The sequence below is a fragment of the Cataglyphis hispanica genome, chromosome 8, assembly GCF_021464435.1.
Source record: "Cataglyphis hispanica isolate Lineage 1 chromosome 8, ULB_Chis1_1.0, whole genome shotgun sequence".
NCBI classification, from domain to species: Eukaryota; Metazoa; Arthropoda; class Insecta; order Hymenoptera; family Formicidae; genus Cataglyphis; species Cataglyphis hispanica.
This window is the reverse complement of record NC_065961.1, coordinates 4409026-4426188: the sequence shown is the minus strand read 5'-3', so window position 1 is coordinate 4426188 and position 17163 is coordinate 4409026. Positions and strand designations below refer to the sequence as shown.

The window sequence follows — 17163 nt, the reverse complement described above, 5'->3', positions numbered from 1 at the left end:
TATGGGAATATCTTTTACTTTATTTGTTCTTTTTAAGCTATAATAATTATAATAATAATAATTATTATTATTATAATGTATTTCTTTCCACCAAGAAACGCATACACATAAACACAAAATCATATGATTAGTGTCAAATAGAAAAATTTAAAAAAAAAATTTTTTATTTAATAGCCAATTGCATGGCATTGTGTTTATCTGTATTTTCTTTCTGGAAAGCTACTAATAAATTAAAATTCTAGAAAACAATAAAATAAAACAAAACAAAATATGATCTAGTTATTTTGCTATTAAGAAAATTACTACGGATCAATAAAACAAGGAGAGATCGAAAGTCATTATTTAAGTTACTAGGCTTCAGAAATCGCTCAAAAGTTGCTTCTTGGCGATTCCTAACCTAAGAGCGCGCGCGGTTATTCGACAGTAGCTGACGGCGGTATTGCGAAAATAAAAGCATCGCCTTTCCGAAACGACACAACGGAAAATCTCATTAGCAATCCTTGAAGGAATCGTCCTTATTTTATCGTGATTTGAGGTTAGACGTCGTAGAAATGTCAGCGGAGGAACAGTCGAATTTTCGATTAGGACCCGATCCCAATGTCACTTATCCTATTCAAGTTCAATATTGCGGAAATTGTTCGCTGCCTATCGAGGTAAATTACAAGCAATTTTTAATATTAATTATTATGTATAATAATTAAACGAAAATATAGAAATATATATTTTAATTAATTATCAAAATTAATTTTAATTGAATTGCTTTGCTTTAGAATCCTTATTAGAAAAAAATTATGACAAAGGATTATTTAAATTTTTAGAGCGAGAATTTTATTTTCAATAGGACGTACGTTTTGTAAAAGAAAAGGAATTAATGCTGAAAAGATTAACAAGAGTTTATTATACATTAATTGAATTTTTTATTTACAGTATTGCGAATACTATCCTGAGTATGATAAGTGTAAGCAATGGCTAGAGAGGAATCTGCCTACTGAATTTGAAAGAATGAAATTAGGTAATTATTGAAAATTGAAAAATCTTAGAATTTTAAAACAGGTTTGAGTTTTTAACTGAAGAATCATGCTTTGATCAGCCACAGAAGATGGTTCTACAGAAGCTGGCGGAGGAGAGGATGAGAAGAAACGACAGAAGCGAGGAGGCAAGGGTATGTTGAAAACTAAAAAGAAGGAAGATATACCACGATTAATTACAGTTTCTAGAGCACCTAGAGGAAAGAAGAAATCTGTTACAGTTGTGACTGGACTCAGCACTTTTGGTAATACTGTCGATTAATTAATTCTAATTATAAATTAAAATGATTGAATCAATAAAATGCTTACAATATTTTTAATGTATAGATATAGATTTAAAAGTAGCAGCAAAGTTCTTTGGCAGTAAATTTGCTTGTGGATCCAGTGTGACTGGAGATGATGAAATTGTTATACAGGGAGATGTCAAGGATGATCTCTTCGAAGTCATACCAGAAAAGTGGCCACAAGTAAGTTATAAGAAAAAGGAGAAAAAAAAGAGATATTATATATAATAAATATAACATTTTTAAATAAAATTTTTTTAGATTGATGAAGATTCTATAGATGATCTTGGTGATCAAAAGAGATAAGGCTGCAGATATTAAGCATGCACAATTGTATTTAATATACTATTTCCAGTCACATGTTTTATTATAAAATAAAATGTACATATAAAATATATTTAAATAAGGTATGTTAAGATGTAGATTAAGTCTCTTCTTCTTTATATTCGTAATCGCCTCGCACATTTGCGACTATTTGCAGCACAGTTTCCAATTCTTCCTCCGATAGACGTTCCTCGCTTTCTTCTATCAACTGTGCTCAAAAATATAGAATGATCATTTCAAAATATCTAATTGCTAATTAAACTTATTGATTTGAAACTTTTATGATGTTTCAATTGAAATGTTTTTTTATAAAAAATGATACAATACCAATTGTATTTCGATTGGTCGAGTAGGACAGAGATTGAGAAGAGCAAGCTTTTCAGCTTTAGTCAATTTGAAGGGCTCCATTGCTTTTAAAAACTCCCTGATTTTCTCAGGGTTCTGCGTCTTGCACGGCATGTTCTCCAAATATTTGATTGTCTGATAAGTGATGGTCGCTAATTGATTTGGTTTTTGTTTTTTATAGGACTTCGTATTTCGCAAAATATCTAGAACCTCGTAATTGCTCAAAAGAGTATTCCAATTTCCTTTTACACTGAAAAATGCAAAGATTGTTTTTATAGGTGAAGTAGAGATTTAATAAATATAACAATGACTTACACTTTCATGTCGTGTTTTTAGGTAAAAAAGTTTTAATGCTAATTCTGTTATGAAAAATTATATTTTTTTTATGAGAGGTTATTTAAATGTTTGAATTCCCAACGTTACGATGCTTAATAGGTTAATTATTTTTGTAACTTCCAAACATTGACTGATACAAACTAACAATACTGATAAGCCTATGTCACATTACGCATTGCAGATGCGGATTGGACTGCGAATCGTCGATCACCCAATCAAAGCGAAATAGTTATTTGGTTACTTCGCTCTGATTGGATGGTATTATAGTATATATTCTGATGTCAATCTTGAAATAATATTCTTTCATGAAACTGTTTTATATATTTTTGACAAAAATAAGAAAGGTGCTAAAGAACCACTTTTGCAATTTGGCTTCTAAAAATTGATAATAAATAATATACATCCCAATGTCCATGAAGCCATAATTCAAGCCGTTTCCGATCAACCCATTCATACATATATTTTTAGTCATTTCATCTGTTTGTATTCCAAACTATAAAATTTTACCATTTTTATCGCATTCATCTATTATACTTTTAATAGATTTTAATACTTGCATAATAATGCCAGAATTAAAATTACTTCTACAAATATTTTTGAATAAATTCAATTTTTTTTATTATATTTAAAATTAAAATTAATTTATAAATTTGTACTTTATGTACATATATATGACAATTAAGATTTGAATATCTAATATATATACAATATTACTTTATTTTCTTCTATAAAAATATATACAAATATATATAATTAAGATTTCCAAAATCTTGTAGAAAGTTTTTTTTTAAGTTAATTGAATGATTCACCTAAACTTCCCAATTATATTTTTTTGGAAAATATTTTTGTGTACTCATATTACTTCAAATTTTTACTTGCAGTAAGTATAATAGTAGCAATTTCATCAGAAATCAGTTTGTTATCTTTCAAATTGTTTACTAAATCTCTTAAAGTTTCTATTTTTTTAGTCCTACGTCTAACTGTTTCTTGAAGGACTTTTAACTTTCGTGATGTTTCTTTATAATATTTGCAAAATATTTGCCAATTACGATCAGATGCAAAATCCTCACGACAAAAATCTCCAGCATATCTCGGAACATGACAGCGTTTTTTATTGTTCTCTTCTTCAGTTTCGATATTTCTAGTAATAAAATTAATAATAATTAATAAAAAAAATAACTTAAATATGATATATTTTTTTGCTTACAGCCTTACCTTTTTTTAGCTATATTAATTTTTTCAGATAATTTTTCAATTTCAGAAATTTCACATATTGGATCATCATTAGAGTTAATGGAATTTTGCTTATGACCCTCAGGATTAATGGATTTTTGCTTATGATCCTTTTTATCCATACATACTTGTCTTACTGTTATACTATCTATGTTTGTTTTACTGAAAAAGGTCCTTAATGATCCTTATATATATATGTTTAAATTATAGTAAAACCGAATGGAACTTACTCATATTGAGTCAGGTATTGAGAGTTTAGATTTTTGTTTTCGATAATAGTACTATCACATCTAAAAATTATGGGATAATTTAATTTTTTGGACATTTATGACAATAAATATATATAATTCAATTTAACATTACTTTGTTTAAATAAATATTTATAATTTACTTTAACAATTCTCTCTTAAGATGCAAAGTGGGAACAGCTTCTGAACACAAACGTCTTCGTACAGTTCCTTTTATCATACTGGTATAAATAATACCATCATTGTCAAAATGTTTATCACATACAGAAGCATATTTAGATACTTCTTTTCCTATAGCAGTAAACCATTTTAATCTTAAATCTTGTTTTGTAGGTATTCTAGAACAAGAATTGGGATAATTTTTATTAAATTAATATTAATAATTTGATCAATGAATTAATTGAATAATCAGTTTTAATCTGTAATACTGACTGCATAAAGAATTTTATAATGAATATAGAATATAAACATTGAATTGTGATTTAAAATATAAAGTATATATAAATATATAAAATATATCGTACTATTGCAAAAAAAGATTGACATATTTTATTATAGTTTTAAATGATTTAGCAATTTTTCAAGCATGGCATTCACTCTTCTAACCTTCAAAGTATGACATTTTAATATCTTATTTTTTTTATAAAAAAAAGCGACAATTTCTACTTTTTAAATATTTTTTTACATACAAAAAACGCGTCGAAAGAATTTACTTGAAGATCTCAGGTATAGATGTATCCGAAATATTTTTTCATTTGTGAAGTTCATGCAATATATAATGCAAAATATATATTAACTATTTACCTATGAAAAGTCACATTTTCTTCCATACCGTACTCTTTTTGACAAATACAGCACGAGCGTACCATAATTCACAAAATAAATACAATTCTACTCTGTTTCTTTTATGTATTTAGCGTTTTAGTTGCCTATGTAATATGTGTCAGTGTGCACGTTGCTTTATTTATTCTCTTATAATATCACTAATCATTGGTTCTCGCTTCTTATGAAAGAAATAAAAATTCTATTAATAACGAAAACAAAAGATCAATCAGACATTGTCGAATAATAATCTTATTTAGTTGCTCTATTAAAAATAAATATCCAAAAAGAAAGAAAAAATTAAAAGTTTTATTTTAATTTATTTTCATTGTCTTCTCTCACGGCTTCTTTTATAAATTATATATATATATATATATATATATATATATATATATATATATATAATATTTATTATTATTATATTATTGTATTCTCATATTATTAATTATTTGAGATTTATATATTATATAGTTTTCGTCTTATAAAGGAAGAAAAGGGAGGAAAGGATATAATATACAAATAATAATCTGCTCGGAGATACTATAAAAACAAATATAAAAATATTAAAATTATTTTTTATTTTTTTCTAAAAATATATATTTTAGTATTTCCATAAAACTTTTAATATCTTTTATTTCTTGTTTATATTGTCCTGTAAGTAAAACATGTTTTAATTAATCGTGAAAATATATATCAGAGTCTATCCACAAAAAGAAAAATTTTAATATAAATTATAAAATTTTACAGAGCTATGTAAAGAAGATATATTTTTTAAATTATTCTATATTAAATAATATTAAAAGAATCTGATAAAATACCATGTTAATTGCCAAAAATGAACGCACGCTCCTTAAAGCTTGTTGAAACGCTTTTTCAAATCCAGCACTCCCAACATCCTGTCAATAAAAAAGATCTATTGATATTAGAATTTTATATTAGAAAAATACAATAAAGACTGTTTGACTTTTCAAACATAGAAAATTTGTATATTTATATTTTTTTTTTTTTTATGGCATTACTCTTTTATGCAATACATACAAATAAGGGGTCTCTTATGACAACTATTCCAGCCGGATCATATTTCCCAAGTAGTTCAATTGTCGCTTGATTATTTTCCGGTCGCATTTCATACAGCTTATGAATAATATACTCGTCCATTCCAAATATCCAATCAAATTTGTAAAAATCGTTTATTGTGATCTAAAAACATCATTTTTGTTCGGCAAAATAAATTTCATATAAAAAAAATACCGCGACGACTCACTTGTCTCGCGACATGAGAGTAATTTGTGATTCCCTCTTTTCGAAGAGTAGTCATCGCTCTAGGTTCGGGAGCATTGCCTACGTGATATTTCAGAATAGCGGCACTTTCCGCTTCCCAAAAATCAGATAGACCCATTTTTCGCACTTGATCCTGAAATACTGCCTCTGCCATAGGGGAGCGGCAACTATTTCCTAGAAATAGTGAAAAAAATCATGCGAGATCAATTCTAATTTAATTATTTATCGTCTTTAAAAAATATGTTTAAAAATATATTTTTAAACTATGTTTAAATATGTTTATTCACGTTTTAAATATATTTTTAATAAATATGTTTAAAAATATATTTTTTGCGAAACGCGCAAAAAATTAATGCATTATTATTATATATTAGGCATAAATATATTTTATTTTAGTGTATAATATACATATTCGTTTAATTACGTAATGTTTAAAAATAGTTACGAAACTTATAACCTCAAGTGAAATAGTTTTGTTTTACAAAATAATTAGAAAAAAATTACTTTATATTATATTATGTTATATAAGAGTAATTTGAATTCATTAGCTATTCTCTGTGTAAGAAAAAGAAAGTTGAAATGATATCATCTATTTTTTTTTATTTTAAACAATAGAAAACAGTTCAAAAAATTACTTGATCAATAATCAAATTAAAGTACCTAAACAAACCATAAGAACTCTCTTCTTTTGCATCTTTTCTTAGTTCCTTTCACTTAATTACAAGTTATTGTCTATTAGGGTGTTCAAAAAATTAGAACTATGTACTATTCAATTTTCTTAAAATGCAACTCTCTCATGAAGATAGTGCATATATACAATATAATTGCTTTCCATTTTCACTCAAATGAGTTACTCAATTGTCTCACTTGCCATGCATCAAAAAGAACTGTAGACTGAATTAGGTGTAGGACTGTTACGAATAAGATTTATGAGTTTTGATATAAATAGAAAGCAACTAATATACATCATTACTGTATTTTCAGTAGAATATATATTTATAAGTAATTATTTGTAATTAAAGACAGCAAAATTAGTTTACACACTTAGCCATCTTTAAAGCTCCACTTTTTTAGACTTTAAGACATTGAAGATCTATTCTTTCAATTGTATGATTGTGTCAGATGTAATTTTTCACAAAAATATGACTTCATTAAACTGCACATACATATAAATAGTATATTTTTTAAATTTCAATTTAATGCATTGTTGCTGTTTTTAATTCCAGAACTAAAAAAAAATTGTTCTCAATATTTCAAATAATAGTCACAAATGAAGAAAAATTTGGTAATAAAATTTTATTAATTTATATTACAACATATTTTCCTAAAATTGTTTTTTAAATTAATATTTAGATTATTCTTTGCATTAATTTGTATATTTGTTTAAAAATGCTGTTACACTTCTCAGACATTGCTCATAGGCTTTTTGAAATCCTGCGCTATCAATATCCTGCAAAAAAAATCATAAAAATAATTTAATAGTTCCATTTTGTTTTCTGATTTTATAAATGTTGAAAGATGACATACATAATATGGATCTCGTATTATGACTTCTCTGTTTGGATCATAACTTCCTAGAAGCTCCACTTTTGCTCGACATTCCTTTGGCTTTAGAGCATTTATATCTTGAATGTTATCATTATCCATGCCAAATATCCAATCAAATTTATTAAAATCATCTTTATTAATCTATATATAAGAAAAATTCAAGATATTATTTATATGAATTACAATAAAATAAAAGTTGTATATTATAATTTAAACATTTAATTTTAGCTATAGTCTTACTTGGCGTGCTCTGTGAGAATAATTAGTGATCCCATTTTCTTTTAGCGTACTCAAAGCTCTATAATCTGGCACTTTACCTGTATGATATCCTATAAGAGCAGCGCTTTCTACTTCCCATTGATTTTTCAAACCTCTCTTGTTCATTTCATTTTCAAAGACAGCTTCTGCTATTGGGGAACGACAAATATTGCCTACAATATGAAATATACAAGTAAATATTTATAAACGTCATATAACTACATAAATCTTTTTTCTTTCCATTATATACATTCAATTTTTTTTTACCTAAACAAATCATAAGTACTCTTTTCTTCTGCGACATCTTATATATATAAAATATATTTACACACTTCTTTATATAAATAAAAATTATTTAAAAAATATTTTATACATTTCACAAACAAGACGATAAAATTAAGGCTGCTTCCTAGAAAGAAGACAAAATTACACTTTGTCACCCAATTGAATCACAGATTAGACTAATCGTTGATGATTGAAATTTGATCAATCAGAACAAAGAAATTTTAATTCTTTTGTTCTGATTAGTTAAATTCTAATCTTTGATGTCCAATTTTCAATGCGTAGTTTGATAGGCTTTAAATGGAAATGGCATTTTCAGTTGCATTCCAAAATTTACTCCTTGGAGTAAAGTTGCGTTTGATTGACTAATCAAAACAAAAAAATAAAAATTTCTCTCTTCTGATTGGTCAATCAAACGCTATCTATATACGTCAAAGAGATTTTGACATTTAACTCTATACATAATCTAGTTGGTACTAGATGTTCAAGGGTCGTTGGCAGAAAACAGTTGGTAATACTGACGACGAGTATTAGGGATTAAAATGTTTCGCGTCGAATCTGATGATGTTCCTTTCCAGTGCATAACGTTGTACTAAACACGTGGTTACGATTGTAATTATTGAAATTAAGGCAAAATACGCAGCGCATCACGCAAGTACGTATATTGTTTTATTCGCTATATACGAGGATCTCATTTATTTGTAATACAATGAACTCGATCAGTCTGGGAATAAGTTATTTAATATACATATCGTAGCGGCATTTCGATCGCCGTGTCGCCCATTACCACATATATCAGAAAAATATTATTATACATTAATGAGAAGATCAGTTCACGCTTTCAATTCATTGTATCTATATCAACATTAAAGCGATTAATGAATCGAATTTACATCATTTGAAGTGTTTGTTTTCTCACATGGTCCTAATGTCACTACTATTAGACAAGGTTGCACAATGTTATGTATATGTATATCTTTGCTTGCTTTCAAGAGAACTTACAAAACATGTAAAATGATATGCTTTCTGTCTGACAGAATGACTTATGAGTGTACTTGTGCGAGAAATTTTCTAACAACCAATTTTCTGTTTTACAGAATGCCATTGGCCAGAGATTTTTTACATCCCAGTCCCATTGAGGAGAAAAGGAAACACAAGCTAAAGAGGCTTGTGCAGAAGCCAAACAGTTATTTTATGGATGTCAAATGCCCTGGCTGTTATGCTATTAAAACTATATTTTCCCATGCTCAGAGGCCAGTAGAATGTGACGGATGTCGTACGATACTTTGCACACCGACAGGTGGCAAAGCAAGACTAACGGAAGGATGCTCTTTTAGAAGAAAAGTTCAGTGTTAACCGTGTACATGCTGTAATGTGTCTCTTTATATTCGATAAATAAATACCATTACATTATAACATTTTTTTGTTATTGAACATGTTTTATTTATGTATTAGATAGGATATGTATTGAATGTGAAAGATTTGCACTAGACATTTTTCAGAAATTTGAAATCAGATCTTCATTTATTGTTAGTTTATAAATAATAAATCAATTGCAATTATCTTGCAAAAAATTTTCTACTATTAATAAAATTGAACATGAAATAAAATTGCAAAACTATATTTGAATTAATTTTGATTAGTTTCACTATAAAATATTGAAAAAAAAAATGATTTTTTACAAAACATTTCATCACTGCTTCAAACATTGTTCTATAGTTTTTGCATTGATTTCTAAATTTTATTTTATTTTATTCTATACATGTGAATATATGTTTATATTTAATATAAATAATATATCTGTAATTTACAAAACAAACTGCATAAATAAGGACATAAATATAATCATAAATTTTTATTTCCATACATGTTAGGGATCATTTTTATAATAAATTCGACAATATGTAACAGTGAGAGATTTCTATGGTACTGTATTTCAAGATACTCAAATCTCATGCACGATATGCGGAAACAGATAGCTTCTATAAATATAGGCTGCTGCGCATGCTTGCGTGCTATATTGTTTATAGTTCATATTTTACGGCAATATCCTAATTGATGTAATAAAAAAAAAAACTTAAGAATGTAAGATTGCGTTGTATGCTTGAAATACTCCAGGAGCGACTTCCACTGATCGAGATTTCAGAGATAACTGCAATTAAAGAAAAAAGATGAATTTAAAAAAAAACTGCAAAATTTTTGAGAAACTATAAAGTAAATATAATAATTTTTCCTTGTAATTATTTGCTAAACTAATGGCTGTTTAAAAAATTATATTCTATCTAGAACAAAGTTACACTGATGATAGAATATGTCTCTTGGAATCAAATAATTATGATCTGATTAAATTTCTTTAAATAACCATTAACATTTCTTGACAATAATTGTTAAAAAAATTAAAATGGAAAAATTCTGTATTAAACATACTGTAACATCAGGGTTGCCTGGCTGAATCTTCAATTCATTCAACACCCAAACATTGTTTGTCAACTTGAGAGACTGATAAAGCATATCTTGACCCTCTACGTTTCTCTTAGCAATTGTGAAGACATTGTTCTGTTGCATTTTTTGTACAACTTGATCCGCAGTCAACATTACTCCATTTAGCGTATATTGTACCTATTAGCAAATATATATTATTTCTTAAAAATTTTTGTTAATTATCAACATTTGTAAACCTTACAGTATATTATTTTCGCATGTAGAAATGAAAATTGATGATATATTAATACCTCATTTTGTGCAGGTATATCTTTCCAAGTTGAAAGAAATACTCTCTTGTCCAATTGGCCATCCTCTGCGAAGTATACATTCATCGGGACGAGACACGCGAAGTAGAAAACATCGATATTGTTTTTGATAGCGACTTGAAGATTGTTTAAGGGCTCCATCCGTTGTACTGCACCCGCGGTAGACAATATAACGCTTGTTTCTATACTTGCGCCAGGATTTAAGGGAGCCGGTACTTGCAACGGAGCTGCCGGCGTTAGTCCAAAGCTGTTTTTGTTGAGCTGTATCGCGAATCCTCCCATAGGTTGCATCGCCTTATTCGTGAAAGTCATATCCATGCTAATCTGTCCGTTCCTACCATATCGATGACATTTTACGATATAATTATTAGCATATCGAAAACGTAATACATTAATTGGTATATTATGTATTAATTATGTATTACTTTCTCGTAAATGTGCCCCAAATGTCGAAGCCCTTGCCTTTTTCGGCCGGCAGCCAGTTAACTTTAGGAGGTATATAAGATGTGGGGCCTTGGCTGAAGCCGAATATATCGCCGAGCAAACCGGTTGTACTTTGGGAAACGACTGGCGCTGCGCTTGTGCTTTCGGTATTGCTTAGAATCCCGTCCAAACCGCCGCCTAGAAGATCTAGTCCTAGTCCCGCCGATTGTGGCGCAGGCGTCGGTGTGACTATTGCTGGTCCACCTGAAATAGAGAATAAGCAATGAACATTATTATGTAAATAGACGTATGAAATAACAAATAATATTAATTGAATTTAGACAATAGGATATTTTTATATATACATACAATATTAAATTTTTCTGCTATTATTTATTTTAATTTTTCAATTATCAAATTTAAGATTCACCTACCGATATCCATGCTAAGGAGGTCGCCTATCAGAGAATCTTGAGCGGGTATAACCTGCGCGTGAGGCTGTGCATTTGTTGTGCGGGCAGACTCTTCGTTCGAATTGCTTCTAGCAGGCAAGGATTTTCTAGCGCCCGCGGCTCTGCCCTCGACAAATGCTGTGGGAGGCTTGTGATACACGGATGCCAAACTCGAGATGTGACAAATCAATTCGTCCAACAGCGTCGGCTCTAGCAGATCTGTTTCTTCCGAAATCAAAGGTTTCTCCGCGAGCACCACTTCCTTAGCCGCCGCCGGATCGGTGCTAAGCAGCCGCCAGTAAATAAAACCGCGGTCTCGCAGATCAGGATTATCAGAATCTTGTGTTGCCAGACTCAGCACTTGCTGAACCAACTCTTGCGTATCTGTCGGTCTCTTGAGAAACAGTTTCACGATTGCTGTGAGCAATTGAAGTTGCACCTGTGTGTTCTCATCGTGGAATCCTTCCAGGAAGCTCTCTAACAATTCGTCTGCATTATCGATACGTTCCGCGTATTCTCCAATAATCCAAATCATGGAAGCACGCGCCTCTGGCTCATCAAGTGTGTCTAGATTCTCGCACAGAGTCGAAATTATGCTCTCATACTTATTAGGATATTTACGGAAGATATCTTTTATGACTACAATCGCTTCTTGAACAACATAGTTCACCTGAAAAAAATTGAAGAATTAAAACAAAGGTTGTGAATGTAAATAATTTTAAAAAATTGGCAGTATATTAAGATTATCAAAAGAATTCTTCTAAGTTTGATCATTCTCTCTGCTTCAGAACATCTTTTATTTAATTACCTTGGTTTGAATCAGGTCCAGCAATGTGGAGACGCAACGTTCTGCGGATGGTTCGACTTTTATGGCGCAACGACCGATAGCCCTCACAGCTTTTCTTACAAAATCCACATCAACCTCGGTGGCGTATTCTTTCAGCTCCGATAAAACTTGCGCGATATTAGCCTGTGACGCTAAACGAATCATAATATCCAGTTTTTCCAGTTTTACATATATTGGATCATTATATTTGACAAAGAATACTTTCATTTCATGTTTCAGAATATCAGGTCGCTTCTGCACGATGAGATTGATGTTTCTTAATGCGACATATTGAACTTCTGGCTCGGAACTCAATAATGTGACGAGAGGAGGTGCTAATTTCTTCGTAAGTGTGCCGACAAAATCCGATTCGGATTGCAACATTTCCATCAGTTTCATTAATACCTGGTATATCAAAGCAAACTCAATTAATATATAATTAATATAATTAATATATACTGTCAAAAAAAAAAGGAGCTATAGATACTTGAAAATTATTTTAAAGAACCAAAGAGATAAAAATTGAGACATCTATTTTTTTTCTTAGATTCTACAGATAATGTAATGCGATAAATTATATAAAATCTGATTTATCAAGTTTTTCTCTTCTTTTGGACCTGTAATTTATTCATACTGTGTTTACCTTGACAGCAGACAGCACGACTGCAGCATTAGCATGCGCTAGACGTGGAGTGATCCGTTCGCAGATGCTTTGCGCTTCGCGATCGTCCTTGGGCGAATAATTCGCCAATGAATCCAGGATGAAAACTTGGCCCCATTCTGTACACTCATTGAGCGCTGTTAATAGTTTATTTATGGTCTGTGCATTCATCTCCACCAACGGTTGACCGCTCGGACTGGCCTCGTTGATCTCAGACAATGCAGCTACTGCGTTTGCAACAACCTAGCAATAATCGTCTCTGTATTATCTCACTATTCAGTCTTGTAATTTTTTAAGCAATTCAGATAATTTTAATCCATCCCGTTTAAAAATTTTTCTTTTACCAATTTTTCTAATAATATATTTTATGAAATATTTGCAGATGTATAGTAAAGTCAGAGAATGTTGCTATTGTATTTAAGATCTGCCAATCTCTGACAGAGTGAAAAGCTAACGTACCATTGGATTGCTGTCGGACAGAAGATCCTTCAATTGATCCAGAAATCCCTGATCCTCGACCAAGGCCGCGTTAATGTCATAAAGTTTGGCGACGCACACGGCTGCGGTCTTGCGTACATACGGATCCTCGTCCTTCAGGCACTTGCGCAACGGCTCGCACAAATATTCGGTTATCTTGTCGACGCGTATGCATCCCATCGTGCGAACTGCTAGCGCGCGAATCAGCGGATTTGGGTCCTCGCAATCCTACGCAAAAATCGGGCAAGCCAGGGATTCAAGTCTAGTCACAGTAGTGGCTATCTATCTCAACCCATGAATTTTAACAAAGTAGAAAATAGCATTTGTACCTTTGTCATCGGAGATGTCGCTAGCTCCTTTTGCGTGTCAGAACGAAAAAGGTCAAATTGGTCACCGTCACCATTTTTCATTAAGTGTTAAATACTATACTTATCAGTCATTTATAAAGTAGTATATGATCAAAAACTGGTTCATTTTTTAAAGAGCACGAGGTATTGCTTATATTGTAAATTCTTTTTTTTCTTTTATACAATTGCTTTGGCTTTATGAAAGTTAAATTAAATTACGAATGTTACACCAATATCAGCACCATGCAAATAAAGATAAACTTAAACAAGGCAATATATATATATTATCTAACATAGAAAAGAGCATATTTACAAAATATTTATATTATTTGTATTATAAAATATTATATTTATAACACGAATTACATTCATTAGATACACTGAAATTTTGAGAATAATACAAATTGTGCGTGCAATTAGTAAATATGATCTTTATACAAGCACCAATTGCAATTATGTATAAATATATATAAATGAAATAACATTTAAGGAATCACATTCTTCATGCTGCTGCACATTAGAAATTTGCGAGTAAGAGATTAACGTTCGAATCTATCATTCTTCGAGACGGTATCTGCATAATTTAAAAAATTCGATTTAAAATATATTTATGTCATAAATATATGGCAATGCGGAAAAATATACAATTTGCTTCAAGCGTTTCGAGTAAAAATTGAAATTTATGTGATTTTTCGTAAATCAAAGAAAGTTATACATGCTCAATATTCCATAAAATAAGATTATATGTATTAGTGCATTAGCGTGAGGAAAGTAATTTATGTATGAGATTTTATAAACTTTTCTATCAATTTTTATTTAATTACTAATCAATCACATGTAAATATATATATTAATATAATACTAATGGAGTACATTCTGGAATTTGGTTTTGAATACAAAACAATGTTATTTAAAGAAGGAAATATTTCCACACATTACATCATTATATAATTTGTTCATTCAGGAAATAATAAATTATTATTAAAGTATAAAATATTGGAGCAACCAAAGTCCAGAGCTCATCTCCCCTTCCCTTTCCCTCTGTGCCCTTTGAAAAATAAACAGTTCAGTCAATAAACGAAAAAGTTACATTCCGTCCCGTAACGCAGACAGCCCTGTGCAAACTGTAATTTGCAAAGCACAGTCTGTATACAGTGTGAGGCACGCTGTAAAACAATTACAGCGAGGGTAATATTCGGTAAAGAGACAGTACCGAAAGAGAGAGAGAGAGTTTTAGTGTCATCAGGGATACACGAGAATGAACAATTTTTTCAGCTTGCCTCTCTTTACAGACAGACTCTGAACGTTATCCAAGTGTCATTAAGAAATATGTAATATAAAGGGTAAAGGTGCGTTATATAATAAAATTGTGATCACGAATTGAGTTTACTAGTTTCTAAGCTACGTTACCTTGACGAACGTGTTGACTGCCATAATAGCCATGTCTGGTTGACTCTTGGCGTAGTTCATCAGATACAGATACACCAGTTTTTTCAGTTCCAAATTGTCAGTCTGCATGCAGTTTACCACGTCGGGAAATAACGCGGACACGTCTTTCCCGACTGTCATAGAAGCAATAACCTGGATAGATAATTAATGACAATTTGTGTTATTAAATAATAAATGTTATTGCAACATAAGTGATAATATATAATATGTAATATTTTTTATAGATATAGATATTTTGATCTATTATTTTAATCATCTTTAAAATTAATTATTCTTACTCTACAATGTTACTTTATGTAATTGCTACTATCTTATATATAATTTGTTATTAATATATAATTTATTTTTTATATTAATTAGATAATTCATAGTAAGTAGAGCAATGCAATCATAAAATATATATCTTGTTAGTCTATGGTAATGTATTATTTTTTTTTTAATTTTAGAGATGCAACATAAATAATACGTTTCTCTCTCTTTGTATATAAAAATAAAAGCCTTTAAAACATTTTTTTCTTAAAGGAAATTTAAAACAATATATAGTGGATTTTTATTTTTACCTTCTTTACAGCTTCCTTCTTCTTTTCTTTTTTCTCATTATTAAGTTCTGACTTGAGCTCAAATATCTCCCCCTTCTTTGTAGTGGTAAAATACTTTGAATCGGTCATCTTGTCTACAGTAAACATGTAATAAAACACATAAATTATTTAAATTTACAGTCCACGAATAAAATGTTACATATTAAATATGTAGAATATCAAAGAATTTTATTTTTATCTACTTTCTTCAATTTAATATTCTTTAAACTTCTTTATAAAAATGCTAAAGTCTCAATAATTACATAGGCAAACATAATAATATATAAACTTATTTAAAATAAAAAATAATGAAAATCAGTAATTTATGTAAATTTTACTCAAGTAAAATTTTACTAAAATTAACTACAATGGAACTATTAAAGTATTTAATTATAGAATCAATGCAGAGCAAATGTGTGAAATGTAATGGATATGTCAAAATTCCTATCAGCTGAGGGAGATGCTGATGAGAGGGGAGGGGAGCAAGAGTGATAATTCCGAGATGTCTGCAGTTAAATTAAGTAAGATTTTGCTATACAGCTTCTTTTACGATTTAAACTGACACCGATTGAACAAGGTAAAGCTCCAAAATCTCACCCTGTCAACCCTATATAACATGGATCAATGTCCCGCGAATCTATGGTCTCATAATGCTAACTCCCTCGCCGATTAAGTTGTGTCAAGCTATACATTAAATGTAGAGCTCGTCTTGAAAATAATACGGCAGACGTCTCGGAGGTGAGTACGGGGAGGCGAATAGGGAAACCTGGCGTTTAACGCCAACGGAATGAGGTAAAAGCGTAAAACATTACGGAGTATCTCGAACGGTTGCATCTGGAGCGGAGCGAGCCGCGGCAACTGTTCGCTCATTAATTACCTGTCTATTTTATAGACGGGGCGGAGAAGGGGCGATCGAAACAATTGTAATAAATCGTAAATTGTCCGACAGACAGCCGCGAGAACGGAATCGAAACGCCACCCACCCAGAAAAAGTTCGTATTCTGATAAAGATTGTAGGCGACACCGTATATGATGACACCCCGTATGACACTTCGCCGCACGCTATCGGAGAACGCAGGCTTTACGCACACGTAGAAGACAGATGGCAAAGGGACGCGGAATTATCGATAAGTAAATTGGCTCCGATTGGTTATTTCTTATTTCGTGAAGCGTGTGTACTTGACATTAGATCTGCTATTTCTAAAGATTTT

At 30.3% G+C, this 17163-nt stretch overlaps 7 protein-coding genes across 12 annotated transcripts; 2 read left to right on the top strand and 5 right to left on the bottom strand.

Annotated features, from left to right (window-relative positions):
- The first annotated feature begins 352 nt into the window (after positions 1-352).
- Positions 353-1734, top strand: LOC126851661 (density-regulated protein homolog). The gene is made up of 5 exons (XM_050595834.1): positions 353-653; positions 928-1012; positions 1091-1273; positions 1356-1495; positions 1574-1734. Exons 1-5 carry the CDS (start codon positions 552-554, stop codon positions 1616-1618), a joined length of 555 nt encoding a protein of 184 aa, XP_050451791.1. The 5' UTR covers positions 353-551; the 3' UTR covers positions 1619-1734.
- Positions 1661-2473, bottom strand: LOC126851662 (DNA-directed RNA polymerase III subunit RPC9). The gene is made up of 3 exons (XM_050595835.1): positions 2297-2473; positions 1964-2231; positions 1661-1844 (listed from the first exon to the last, which is right to left on the bottom strand). The coding sequence occupies exons 1-3, from the start codon at positions 2302-2304 to the stop codon at positions 1737-1739; spliced, it is 384 nt and encodes a 127-aa protein (XP_050451792.1). The 5' UTR covers positions 2305-2473; the 3' UTR covers positions 1661-1736.
- A 576-nt stretch (positions 2474-3049) lies between these two features.
- Positions 3050-4751, bottom strand: LOC126851673 (THAP domain-containing protein 1-like). Its single transcript, XM_050595862.1, has 5 exons — positions 4603-4751; positions 3942-4136; positions 3781-3840; positions 3533-3712; positions 3050-3458 (listed from the first exon to the last, which is right to left on the bottom strand). Exons 1-5 carry the CDS (start codon positions 4665-4667, stop codon positions 3176-3178), a joined length of 783 nt encoding a protein of 260 aa, XP_050451819.1. The 5' UTR covers positions 4668-4751; the 3' UTR covers positions 3050-3175.
- Positions 4713-6799, bottom strand: LOC126851674 (low molecular weight phosphotyrosine protein phosphatase-like). 2 transcript variants are annotated; one of them, XM_050595863.1, is made up of 5 exons: positions 6562-6799; positions 5885-6075; positions 5659-5820; positions 5439-5516; positions 4713-4801 (listed from the first exon to the last, which is right to left on the bottom strand). In XM_050595863.1, exons 1-5 carry the CDS (start codon positions 6593-6595, stop codon positions 4763-4765), a joined length of 504 nt encoding a protein of 167 aa, XP_050451820.1. In that variant the 5' UTR covers positions 6596-6799; the 3' UTR covers positions 4713-4762. The 2 variants fall into 2 exon arrangements, with proteins under 2 accessions (XP_050451820.1, XP_050451821.1); XM_050595864.1 differs by lacking the exon at positions 4713-4801 and adding an exon at positions 5132-5272.
- Positions 6800-7182: 383 nt separating this feature from the next.
- On the bottom strand, positions 7183-8270 carry LOC126851718 (low molecular weight phosphotyrosine protein phosphatase-like). Of its 2 annotated transcripts, none has more exons than XM_050595964.1 (4): positions 7975-8270; positions 7690-7880; positions 7429-7590; positions 7183-7351 (listed from the first exon to the last, which is right to left on the bottom strand). In XM_050595964.1, the coding sequence occupies exons 1-4, from the start codon at positions 8009-8011 to the stop codon at positions 7268-7270; spliced, it is 474 nt and encodes a 157-aa protein (XP_050451921.1). In that variant the 5' UTR covers positions 8012-8270; the 3' UTR covers positions 7183-7267. The 2 variants fall into 2 exon arrangements, with proteins under 2 accessions (XP_050451921.1, XP_050451922.1); XM_050595965.1 differs by having other exon boundaries at positions 8081-8269.
- A 230-nt stretch (positions 8271-8500) lies between these two features.
- Positions 8501-9405, top strand: LOC126851719 (40S ribosomal protein S27). Its single transcript, XM_050595968.1, has 2 exons — positions 8501-8644; positions 9087-9405. The coding sequence occupies exon 2, from the start codon at positions 9088-9090 to the stop codon at positions 9343-9345; it is 258 nt and encodes an 85-aa protein (XP_050451925.1). The 5' UTR covers positions 8501-8644; position 9087; the 3' UTR covers positions 9346-9405.
- A 424-nt stretch (positions 9406-9829) lies between these two features.
- LOC126851717 (AP-1 complex subunit beta-1) lies at positions 9830-17030 on the bottom strand. Of its 4 annotated transcripts, none has more exons than XM_050595962.1 (12): positions 16830-17030; positions 15935-16047; positions 15336-15506; positions 13908-13934; positions 13561-13806; positions 13084-13344; positions 12423-12845; positions 11597-12284; positions 11165-11426; positions 10722-11073; positions 10417-10608; positions 9830-10141 (listed from the first exon to the last, which is right to left on the bottom strand). In XM_050595962.1, the coding sequence occupies exons 2-12, from the start codon at positions 16040-16042 to the stop codon at positions 10067-10069; spliced, it is 2805 nt and encodes a 934-aa protein (XP_050451919.1). In that variant the 5' UTR covers positions 16043-16047; positions 16830-17030; the 3' UTR covers positions 9830-10066. The 4 variants fall into 4 exon arrangements, with proteins under 4 accessions (XP_050451919.1, XP_050451917.1, XP_050451920.1 ...); XM_050595960.1 differs by lacking the exon at positions 16830-17030 and adding an exon at positions 16765-16790; XM_050595963.1 differs by lacking the exon at positions 16830-17030 and adding an exon at positions 16550-16569.
- Between the last annotated feature and the right edge of the window lie 133 nt (positions 17031-17163).

What these genes read in the sequence shown, in the direction of transcription:
- LOC126851717 (XM_050595960.1), bottom strand. Translation starts at nt 16,786, where the DNA reads ATGCAACCGTTCGAGATACTCC. An exon ending in TGTCCGACAGCAATCCAATG is followed by an intron (nt 13,345 to 13,560) that starts GTACGTTAGCTT and finishes GATTATTGCTAG; the next exon opens with GTTGTTGCAAACGCAGTAGC. An exon ending in CCTCCTTAGCATGGATATCG is followed by an intron (nt 11,427 to 11,596) that starts GTAGGTGAATCT and finishes TCTCTATTTCAG; the next exon opens with GTGGACCAGCAATAGTCACA.
- LOC126851662 (XM_050595835.1), bottom strand. An exon ending in GACCAATCGAAATACAATTG is followed by an intron (nt 1,845 to 1,963) that starts GTATTGTATCAT and finishes TTTTGAGCACAG; the next exon opens with TTGATAGAAGAAAGCGAGGA.
- LOC126851674 (XM_050595863.1), bottom strand. Translation starts at nt 6,595, where the DNA reads ATGCAAAAGAAGAGAGTTCTTATGGTTTGTTTAG. An exon ending in AGTTCTTATGGTTTGTTTAG is followed by an intron (nt 6,076 to 6,561) that starts GTACTTTAATTT and finishes CACTATTTCTAG; the next exon opens with GAAATAGTTGCCGCTCCCCT. An exon ending in CATTTTTGGCAATTAACATG is followed by an intron (nt 4,802 to 5,438) that starts GTATTTTATCAG and finishes TTCTTTCATAAG; the next exon opens with AAGCGAGAACCAATGATTAG.
- LOC126851673 (XM_050595862.1), bottom strand. Translation starts at nt 4,667, where the DNA reads ATGGTACGCTCGTGCTGTATTTGTCAAAAAGAGTACGGTATGGAAGAA. An exon ending in GAAAATGTGACTTTTCATAG is followed by an intron (nt 4,137 to 4,602) that starts GTAAATAGTTAA and finishes TTCTTGTTCTAG; the next exon opens with AATACCTACAAAACAAGATT. An exon ending in CAATACCTGACTCAATATGA is followed by an intron (nt 3,713 to 3,780) that starts GTAAGTTCCATT and finishes GACCTTTTTCAG; the next exon opens with TAAAACAAACATAGATAGTA.
- LOC126851661 (XM_050595834.1), top strand. Translation starts at nt 552, where the DNA reads ATGTCAGCGGAGGAACAGTCGAATTTTCGATTAGGACCCGATCCCAAT. An exon ending in GACTGGACTCAGCACTTTTG is followed by an intron (nt 1,274 to 1,355) that starts GTAATACTGTCG and finishes TTTAATGTATAG; the next exon opens with ATATAGATTTAAAAGTAGCA. An exon ending in TACCAGAAAAGTGGCCACAA is followed by an intron (nt 1,496 to 1,573) that starts GTAAGTTATAAG and finishes AAATTTTTTTAG; the next exon opens with ATTGATGAAGATTCTATAGA.
- LOC126851719 (XM_050595968.1), top strand. Translation starts at nt 9,088, where the DNA reads ATGCCATTGGCCAGAGATTTTTTACATCCCAGTCCCATTGAGGAGAAA.
- LOC126851718 (XM_050595964.1), bottom strand. Translation starts at nt 8,011, where the DNA reads ATGTCGCAGAAGAAAAGAGTACTTATGATTTGTTTAG. An exon ending in AGTACTTATGATTTGTTTAG is followed by an intron (nt 7,881 to 7,974) that starts GTAAAAAAAAAT and finishes TTCATATTGTAG; the next exon opens with GCAATATTTGTCGTTCCCCA. An exon ending in TAATACGAGATCCATATTAT is followed by an intron (nt 7,352 to 7,428) that starts GTATGTCATCTT and finishes TTTTTTTTGCAG; the next exon opens with GATATTGATAGCGCAGGATT.